At 39.0% G+C, this 10,889-nt stretch overlaps 1 protein-coding gene across 1 annotated transcript in view; it reads left to right on the top strand.

Annotated features, from left to right (window-relative positions):
• Positions 1 to 658: 658 nt before the first annotated feature.
• Znf292 (zinc finger protein 292) overlaps positions 659 to 10,889 on the top strand; it is a 77,047-nt gene continuing 66,816 nt past the window's right edge. The window contains 2 exon segments of the mRNA XM_047557956.1: positions 659 to 868; positions 1,069 to 1,265. Of these exon segments, the coding sequence (XP_047413912.1) occupies positions 1,098 to 1,265 (168 nt within the window). The 5' untranslated portion in view covers positions 659 to 868; positions 1,069 to 1,097.

The raw sequence follows: 10,889 nt of genomic DNA, 5'->3' as shown, positions 1-10,889 counted from the left end.
TATTTGTAGCACAAGGGGGAAAAATGCTATTTATAATAATTCTTGACAACCTTGTTCTTTTATTTTAGCATCAATTTTCTCTCCTCCATTATGATTTTAATGGAGTCCTTGTTGCTGTTTTTTTTTTTTTTTTTTTTTTTTTTTCCCTTGACCTACTTCAAGAGCTTTCATATATAGTCTGCTCCCAGTGTTGGTGATTTCTGTAGTGAGGAGTCTTAAATCACCGAGAAACAGATTAGTTGGTTACATAGTTTTTAAATGTTTCTGTGGTTTAAAAATCATCTGGTTACAACGGTTCATAACTTAAGTCTGTTTAAATTGTTTCAAAACTCTGCTCTTCGTGAGTCTGCTCCTTCTCCAGCACAGGGATTAAACCTCATTGTGCTTTGATCCAACTGTTATTTTTCTTTGTTGCCTCCACCCCGCTAGGGAATATGTTTCCAGGGGAGAAGTGTTCTTGGGCAGGAAGAGGAGAGTCAAGTGGAACCAGAGCTGCTACCTCACGCATTGGATCCCTCCTCCGCCCCGCCTGTTGGGAAGTCAATTTTGACAGTTCCTAGTCCGGCTTTGACTCTCACGCTTGTGGTCCATGGGTGGGCTTTACGTTCTCCCTCTCCTCTTGACTCTGGCCTGCCTACCGGCCAACCGCAAATGGCTGCATACCCAGAGCTCTCCTCCTGCCGTACTCTTGGAGGACTGGGGCATACGATCGTAGTAGACTTCGGGGGCTGAGAAGAGCCACGCCAGGACCAGGACTCGGGAGAGGCAGCCCCTCCCCAGGCTTTTTCCCGTCGCGGCGTCCACGTGACCAACAGCAGGCCTGACCGGCCCGCCCCTTTCGGCCGCTGCAGCCCACTTCCCGCTTGGGGTAAGTAAACCGCGGTTTTCCGCACCGCCTCAACCCCGCCCTTCTCCTGTCCCCTTGCCTTCACCTCCCTCCGGCTCTCTCGCGCCACTCTCCCCGCCCCCCATGCTCTCTGCCGGGCCCTTTGTACGTGCTCGGCGGCGTGCGAGCGCGCCCGGCACGTGACCCCGCCGAACGTGGCATTGTGTTATCACGTGACCCAGGTGCGTACGCGACGGAGCGGGGTGTGAAGATGGCGGACGAAGAGGCCGAGCAGGAGAGGTTGAGTTGCGGTGGAGGCGGCTGCGTCGCGGAATTGCAGCGCCTGGGCGAGCGGCTCCAGGAGCTGGAGCGACAGCTGCGGGAGAGTCGGGTACCGGCCGTGGAAGCGGCCACTGAGTACTGTCAGCAGCTGTGCCAGGTGAGGGCGCCCGGGGTCCCCTCCCCCTTTACCCAGCTAGAGGGGGAAGAGGGCGAGCAAGCGCCAGGCGGCCGAGTGGTGGTGGTCGCTGCCTTGGCATCGTCGGCACCGCCGCCGGGGCGGGGAGCGAGGAGTACGAGGAAGGCGCCTTTGTGTGCCTGCCGTAGTGGCGGTTGTTGTTGTCTGCACCTCCCGGCTGGGGAAGGGAGTTGTGGTCAGGGCGGAAATTCCCCCTCCTCTTCCCCTCCCCGAACTCGGGACTGCGCGGTCCCCGCAGCCGAGATGTAGAGCGCGAGGACGGGATAGGGTAAGAGGGGAATGGAGGCCAGCTTCTCTTCCTCTTCTTATTGTGCACTGGGGATTACCGTGCTCTGCGCCTCTTCTTCCCAGTCCGGGGCCTCCGCCCCCCCGGTTTGAGTCCTTTGCTTTCGCCTGCTTTTATCCGTCCCGCCCCCGGCCCGGACACGGGCCGCGTCCAGTCTGTCGCGGGCCTTTGTTGTTCGAGTTTTGCCTTGCGACTTAAGGGGTCTTTGTTGATGTTCTGTGGGGCAGTCCCTGCCGACCCCTTCTAGCTGCGCGAGGCGTTCGGAAAGCGAGGTGGTGGCGGCGGACGTTGTCCACTCCAGTCTTTTTTTTGCTTGGTGCACTGCTTCCATGATAAAGGTGGAGAAGAGTTGTCTGTGCACACCTATCCCGGAGTCGGTTGTCCCTTTAGAGCGCCTCTTCCAGAGCCTCTCTTTTGCTTCTCTTTCGAGGAGTACGATTCTTTCCCCTCTGTACCCCCACTCATCTTGCATTTCTTGGAGTTCTCCCTATTGGCCTCTTGGTGAAGGGGCAGAGGACTGAGGTTCATGTGGATCTTTGCTTTGGTCAGTTTCAGATCTTTGCTTCCTTTCTTGCCCAAGGACCCTGCTTACCAGTGAATGCGTTCTAACTAGGATTTGGAATGTTAAAAATACTGTTTGCTCATGACAGAATTTGGAGAGTTTGGGTCTACATTTGTACTTATCATCAGCCCTCCAGTTACATTTGAAATTCCAGGGTGCTGCATCTGATTATGGTGAAGATTTTGGTTGGATTGTATAGTTGAGGAGGGAAAAGATAGTTTTTACCGGCCACATTAGTTAACTTGAGATTATGTTCTTATGGAGAATTTGTCTTGGAAATATTGAGCTTAAGTTCAAACAATAGTGGACCATTTTAGCATTTTAGAGTAATTACATTTTCACCTATTCTTAAACCTCCAAATTCTGAAATCTTTTCTTCCAGTAAAGAATAAGATCAGGGATACTTGATCCTTACAAAAGAATCTCAATTGCAGTAGGCATTTATTGTCACCACTTATTTGATAGCTGTTCGTTATTGAAAAGGAACTTTGTGAGATCAAGTGGTGGCTTGTTTAGGAGTATATGCAATCAGAAAGTTCTCCACTTAAGGTAACAGGTCTGGAGTAGATATTCTGCCATTCCTTTGAATCCTTCTTTTGTGGGTAATTGGGGGATACAGGAATTGAACCTAGGAGTGCTCTACTACTGAACAACATACCCAGTCCTTTTTATTTCTCCCTAAATTGCTGAGGCTGGCCTTGAAGTATCCTCCTGCCTCAGCCTCCTGAATTACAGGGATTCCTTTGAATCTTAGTTTTAAGAATCATTTAAAATTGCCAGTTTCTCTGTCTTGGAAGTAGCTACTTAATCTTATTTGGTCTTTAGGTTATAAAGATTTATTTCAAATATAGGAAGTTATCTCATAAGATAGCTACAGTAGAAAGTCTTTTGTAAGTATGGTCACCTTTTTAACCGGTGAAAAGTACTTAAGTCTAGCTTTGCTTGAAAGTATTTCCTCCTAATACTGCCCAATGATGACTTTAAGGCTAATTACTATAAATACTCTTGACCAAAAGTATTTATAGGCAGTATTAATAATTCTGGGAAAAGGGGATCTCACGAAGGCTGCACTTTTGAAGGTGTGTGACAAGATAAAATCATACCTTAAAATTATTTTCCAATGAGACAGTTTTTAAAAATTGGTATGAAAGTAACTTCTGGTTTTAATTTTGTTAAGTGATTAGTCTTAGCACACATAAATTGTTTTTATTGACTGGTGCTGACAAAAGACAAAATAGTAATGAAATAACCACGAGTGGATTTCAAAAATTATAAAATACGTTATGCACTTCAATCCCACAATAATTCAAATGCACTTACACGTGATTATTATTTTAAAAGGGTGTATTTGATTTTGATTCCTTCTACAGCATTTGCTAGATTCAAAAAACATAACCTATTTTAGTAATCCTGTAGAAAGGAAGGTAACATGAAACAGTTTCTTTAAAATTGTATCTTGATAGCAAGTTGAGCAAAGTAGTGGTTAACAATTATATAATTGATTGGAGCAATCTAAATATAGTGTTAGAAATATTAGAAACTAAAGATTATGTCTTCATTTCTAACCTTGAGATTATCATTAACTTTTTTGTTTTTCCTATAAAACGGATATTCACATGCTTCAAGAAGGCAAAAATGAACAAACTTTTGTCAGAGTTAATGGGCTTCCAGAGTTAATATTCTGTCATTGTTGATGCTTGGTGATTATGTAATCCTCCCTGTTGGATTTATTTAAAACAAATGAATTAAGAGCTGGAGATGTAGTTTAGCAGTAAAGCACTTGCCTCCTATGAGTGAGTCTCTGGGTTTGATAAACGTACTTCTTCAGGACATGTGTATATTATTCAATGATCAAATCAAGGTAATTAGCATATTCATCAGCTCAAACCATTCATTTCTTTCTGGTAAGACCATTCAAAATCCCTCTTCTAGCTATTTGAAGTATACATTTTTGTTAACTATGTTACCCTACCATGTGCCAAAGATCTTATTCCTTCTATCTATTGTAACTTTGTATCATTGACTAATCTCCTTTCATCCCACTCCTTCTTGCCTTCCCTAGTCTCTGGTAGCCACAGCCTTTTTATATTCCACGTATGAGTGAGATCATACAGTATTTGTTTTTCTGTTGGCTTATTTCACTCAACGGAATGTCCTCCAGTTGTTGCCGATGACAGATTCATTCTTTTTCATGGCCGAAGAGTATTCCATTGTGTATGTTATATATTCCATATGTCCTTTATCCATTCATCAACTGATGAACATTTAGGTTGATTCTTTATCTTCGCTATTGTGAATAGTGCTACCTGAAATATGGAAGCACCGATACCTCTTCCATTCGCTGCTTTCATTTCCTTTGGTTGTATACTCAGTAGTGGGATTGCTGGATCATATGTAATTCTGTTTTTAACTTTGTCTTTTGGATCACAGCCATTAACTAGGGTGAGGAGATATTTTATTGTGTTTGTTTTCTTTCCTTTTTGGTGTTGGGGATTCATCTCAAGGCCTTTCCATGCTACAAACATGCTCGACCACTGAGCTATGCCCAGCCTCCTTATTGTGGTTTTGATTTGCATTTCCCTAATGATTAGTGAAGTTGAGCATTTTTTTCATATACCTGTTGGCCATTTGTATGTCTTCTGAGAAAATTCTGTTCTGTTGCAGTCTTTTGTCCATTTTTAAATCACTTCTTTCTTTTTATTTATTTATTTCTTGCTATGAAGTTGTGATCCTTCTGTATTCTGGATATCAATTCCTTCCTTGTCAGACTTATAGTCCATACATATTTTCTCTCCTTTTCAGTAGGTTGTCTCTTTACTCTGTTGTTCCTTTTCTGTGCAGGAACTTTATAGTTTGGTAATCCCAGATTATAATCCCATTTGTCTAACTTTGCTTTTGTTTTCTGTACTGTTGAGGTCATATTCCAAAAGTCCTTTGCTTGGTTTAATGTAATGTAGTATTTCCCTGTGCTTTCTTCTAGTAGATTCATAGTTTCAGGTTTTATACTTAAGTTTTTGATTGATTTTGAGTTTTGTATATAGTAGGACATGGAGGACCAGTTTCCTTTTCCTGTAGATGGGCATCCAATTTTCCTGGTGTCATTATTAAAGTAACTGTTCTTTCACCAGTGTATGTTTTTGCACCTTTGTTGAAGATCATTTGGCTATAGATGTGTGAATTACAAATGAATTAGTTTATATTCTGTATTTTTACTTCAGCAAAAGGAGAGCTGGAGAAAATACTGAAACAAAAAATAGAAGTTGCTTTTGATCCTTAGTTTGTCGATTTTCTCTCTTTTGAATGATATAGGATAGTATCAGAGTTCTTGAATTCTGAAAAGTAGAATAGAAATGAAAGGCATTAACTTTTTAAATTGTTAATTGTTGTTTTGCTCTTTATATTGAGTTGCTTCCTGGAAACCCCAGTTTTGTTTATTTTGATGAACGTTTGCTTAAAACGTAAGTGGAAGGTAGAGAAACACCTGTGAGAATACCTGTCATAAATTTCATTTCCTTTTATCTTTTAAACATTTGCTTTAATATGGATACCACAGGTAACTTTTAATTTTCTTAACATTGAATACACGATATCCAGAATTAATTTCTTGCATTTGTTTCAGAATCGTTGCTATATTTACTGTATATAAAAATTGGTTATAAAAACCTCTTGAACTATTGTATTATGCTGGGCTAGTATTACTTATTCAGCATTTTTGTCAAGTACCTACTATATATGGACCAGGCATGATCATGGTCACTGGCTTCAAGGAGCTTACAGTCTCTGAAAGAAGACAAATACTTGTAAAATGTAATTTGTATCTTTTATCTCTGAGTATAGTACAGTGGAAATTTATTAATTTGGGAGTTTAGATAGAAATATTCCAACAGAAGAGTTGTTCTGAAAGGATTTTAAATAATGACTCATTGAAAAAATTAAACCATTGTAATAATTGAACACTGCTTTGTTGGGGTGTGATGTTTGCTGACAGTATTATATTCTGGGCAGGATGACTGGTCGATTGTGACTATTACTGGTCATTTATTTGTTTTTGTTTGTTTCAACAGTGCCTGGGATCATACCTGGGCCTTTGGCATGCTAGGCAAGTGTTCTGTCATGGAGCTACCCCCTACCGTAGCCTGACACAAGGGTTGAACTACAGTAGTGGAAATGTGTGTCGTATATAAATCTAAGTAGTTTCTTATATATTTATAATTTCTTAGTTCATATATAATCAGCACTTCTCAATTTGAACTTCCAGTTTTCTCTTTCAGGACATTTGGAAATGCAGGTTCAGTTTTTTGGTTATTGCAGTGACCCAGGGGTATGGTAACAGGCATAGTGCTCTCAAGTGTGGTTGCTAAATTTTTTGAAGTGACCAGGACATTCCAGTCTGTTGGAAATTTATCCCTCTGCCTAAATATCCACAGTGCCCTTTTGAAAAATACTGAGGAGAAAGAAAAGTAATATATTCAAGAGGTTATTTTTTAGTTATGCTTTTTCATATTAATATACCTAAACTTCAGAATATCAATTTGGAAAGGTACAAATAAATGAATAATTCATACTGAGCATGAGAAGGCAAGAAATTGTTTATTTTTAAAGCAGAATTATGAGCAGTACTTAACTATTAAGTCATTACTTTTAAGAAAGCATTTATATGCAGTGACCTAGGTTTATATGTTACAGGGGATATAAGATACAGGAGACTCCACTAGGATGTAAATTAATAAGGTAAGATTTAAATATTACTTCATGATGATGGTTGACATGATGTCAAAAAGCAGTGTATTGTTAACTAACATTTGCTTTATTTTAAATTCTCTACTTTTTAAAAAAATTTTTTGAGAAAAGGTCTCATTGTGTTGTCCATGCTGGTCTCATTAAATTCCTGAACTCAAACCCTCTTCCTACTTCAGGCTCCCAAACTGCTGGGAGTATAAGTGTGTCCACCATGACTAGCTGATTCTCTGCTTGTTGAAATGTAATATAGTCATGCACTGCACAATACACTCTGTGTAAGGTGGTATATACCACATTGTGATGAATTTCTTGTCATGTATTCCTGGTGATATTTGACTATACATTAAAATTCTTAAAATTTAGATGCAAAGAAAGGGAGGGTGTACAATGAAAACTCGATCTTCTACTCCAGACCTCCAGTCTCCTTCCACAAAGACAACCCTCTACAGTTTTTGTACATCTTTCAGAAATATTTTGCTCATTTTGTTTATTTTGCTGTCCTGGGAATTACCACTGAGCTACATCCCCAATTCCATCTTGCTGGGTTTGTTTGTTTTATTTTTTGTTTGTTTTTTCTCCCATTTTCAAGATCATCCAGTAGCTGTTCATGTAATTCTTGTGGCTTTCTGTTCTACAGCTGCATGATAGTTGTGGTCTGTGGTTGTGTCTGATTAATTATTGGTGAATATTTAGGACAACAAACTAATTTTGTGTACAGTCATTTCAATAAAGAGTTCAAATAGGTAGTAAGCACTTCAGCCTGGGATTTCAGGGAATATTTTATTGAGGAGGTAAGATATGTTTAATAACCCTTATTAAACATTGTTAGTGACTTATTAGTATTAAGAAATAAAAATTGAAATTCTCAGGTGAGCTACTGTTTAAATTATTTGAACATTTCTTTGTTTCATCAGTTTGATGCAAGCTGATTCTTGTATTTAGCTGCACATTTTACTTAGCTGTAATTATAGGGGCAAAGTATTTGAAACTGCTTAAGCATTTTCCTTAAGAAATTAAACTCTGACTATTTGAGGCTATCTTAGGTTAATTTGTAGGACACATCAAATCAAAAGAAAAGATGACTTGCTTGTTAATTAGTGATAATTACTTTAGGTATTGAGGGAGTAATAAGTCATTTAAACTTTAGAAGTTTAGATAATACTCATGGGAAATAATTTTTTAAATGTTCATAATTAGTATGATTGCAGTTGGAGATATTAAATTCCACTTTCCAGAATATGTTTATATCATTTTAGCAAAAGAGAAAAATTTACCTTTCCTGCATGTTGTTTTTGGTCCTAAATAAAATTGAGTGAAAAGAAGATACATTCTGCAGTTGCCTTTCTTAATGTTATTCATTCATTCATTCTTTTGATGGTGCTGAAGATCATATTGCAAGGCTTTATACATGTTGGGCAAGCACCCTATCACTAAGATACAACCCCAGATCCTCATAACATTTATTTATAACCTCCAGAACAGGTTTTTTGAAAAAACTGTTTTGTTGTAATTGTGCTACTGGGCATTGAAGCAGATCCTTGTTCATCTTAGGCAAGTGTTCTACCACTGAGTTACCCACCCAGTCCCATTCTGATTTTCTTGAGATTCTGTCAAACATTAGAGATGATTTTTCTCAACTCCCACAGGATAATTCTATTTATTAAAAAAATACCCAATTTCAAAGTATTCTCTTACATTATAAATGGAAAGTTTGCTTTCATTCATGTTTTTGTCACATGTGCCATGAATCTTTAAACCACTTGTTTTTCAATAGTGCCTCTTGATTCATAGTTCCTTTTTGGCATTAAGAGTTGCTTGTTAAACCTCTGAATAAAAATGTTTCTTTTCCCCCCTTAACTTTAGTTAAGTAAAAATAATGGTTTCAAAGTATGTGTACTTTCCCAAGAAGACTTGTTGTTATTCAGACAATTACATATGTCTTTTCTTAATTTATTTATAGCCACCTATTTAAATTCTTCTATGTGGGAGCATTAAGGGAGCTATAGAGAATGTGGAATAGGTGTCTGCCCTCAAAGAGTTTACAAAATCTAGGGCATTTATAAATATTTAAGCAACATTATTAGATAGTAAAGTATCTAGGGATAAATACAGTAATTGGAGCTTGGTTTAAGAGAAATAGAGTGTTTTGAAATTATTTTAGCCAAAAATTGAACAGAAAAGAAAAACAGGGCTGGGATATAGCTCAGTTGGTAGAGTGATTGCCTCGCAAGCACAAGGCCCTGGGTTCAATCCCCAGCACCGCAAAAAAAAAAAAAAAAGAAAAACACTGCTTTGTATCTGAAAGGGATTTGAATAACCAGAGAAGGGGAAAGGATGGGAATAAAAACTCAGAGCAATGGAACAACTATTCTGTTTTAGTCACCTTTTTCACCTCTGTGACCAAAAGACCTGCCAGCAATTTTAGAGGAGAAAAAGTTTTATTTGGTGCTCACAGTTTCAGAGGTCTCAGCCCATAGATAGCCAACTTGTTGCTCTGAACCTGAGGTGAGGCAGAACATCATATTGGAAAGATGTGGAGGAGAAAAGCAGTGCTGGACATAGTACTAGGAAGCAGAGAGATTCCCTTCACCGAGAGCAAAATACATAGCCCAGAGGCGTGCCCCTAGCAACTCACCACCTCCAGTCACATCCCACCTACCTACAGTTACACCCAGTTAATCTCTGTCAGTGGATTAATGCACTGATTTTATTGAAGTTCTTATAACCAAATAATTTCATCTCTCAACTTTCTTTCATTGCCTCACACATGAGCTTTTGGGGCGTGCCTCATATCTAAACAATAACACATTCAGACTAGTATTTGGAGAAAAATCTGGGTGGAAAGAAAAGCAACCATTTTGTATTTTTGTTTACAGGTATTTGGGTCTCCTGTGTGGTTCTCAAGTTCAGTGGCATGATGTCTGGAGCTAAATGGTCCCAGATACTCTCACTCTTGTGTCTGATGGTTGTTAGGAGAGTTGGTCTAGGGACCTCAGTTGACTTGCCTTCTCTTTCCAGGTTTATCCTTATCTTCTATTAAGGTAACCTGGATTTCTGTTAACATGGTAACAGGAAGAGGGTGAGCCCTATTGCACTAGTGATTTACTTTTGAAGCCACTCATGTTTGCTAATGTCCTGTTGGCTACTCTTAAGTTGCACAAAATTAGCCATCTTTGTGGGAAGGGGAAGACAACAGTGTGTTATGGGTACTAGTAGATAGGATTTTTTTAAGGATCATTTCTATAACACTCTACCACATATCTCATTTCCCTTTGTGTCCCACTGCGATTCCAGCCTCTTTTATAGGTCAAATTTAAATTTTTCCTCCTGATAATACTGCCTCTGCTTGCTTTCTCGTCATCTTTTGTAATAAAGCACATCTAACTACCCCTTTTGTCCTAGGTTGGCCTTCTAATTTCAGTCTCTTACAAGAAAGGTGTTCTGTCCCATTATGGTGATGCTGGAAACTTTTTAAAATGACCTCTTTATTTACCATGGTTCTTTATTTTTATTAAACCCAGTTTGAATTCAGTGATTTGTATTGTTTCTACCCTGTACATTCTAATAATAGCATACTAGTTGTTGGCCTGATCATAAGCCTTTTTTCTGATGAGCTTACTTCTTTCAGTTCGTAAAATTCCTGAAATCCTCCTTGTCTTTCTGCCTTAGTGGCAATCCATTACTTTTAACAGTGTTTGTGTTAATTTCAGTTTGTAGGAACTCCCAGACAATGGATGTAGATATCTCAGTTACAAATTTCAGTTACACTCAAAAAACTAACTTTTCTCACTTCACTTAATTACCACATTGAAACAAAATTATTATAAAACAATACTATATATGTAATGCATTCTGTTTTCTTTTAATTAAAAATGTTGCTCCAGGGCTGGGCTCAGTGGTAGCATGCAGAAGATCTGGATTCAGTCCCAAGCACCACAAGAAATAAAATGTTACTCTTAGTTTTATGGTCCATTAATAGATCATAGCCAGTAGCATG

This window comes from Sciurus carolinensis, chromosome 7 (genome assembly GCF_902686445.1).
Source record: "Sciurus carolinensis chromosome 7, mSciCar1.2, whole genome shotgun sequence".
NCBI classification, from domain to species: domain Eukaryota; kingdom Metazoa; phylum Chordata; class Mammalia; order Rodentia; family Sciuridae; genus Sciurus; species Sciurus carolinensis.
Note: the sequence above shows the minus strand (reverse complement) of the source record. Positions and strands in the feature narration are given on the sequence as shown.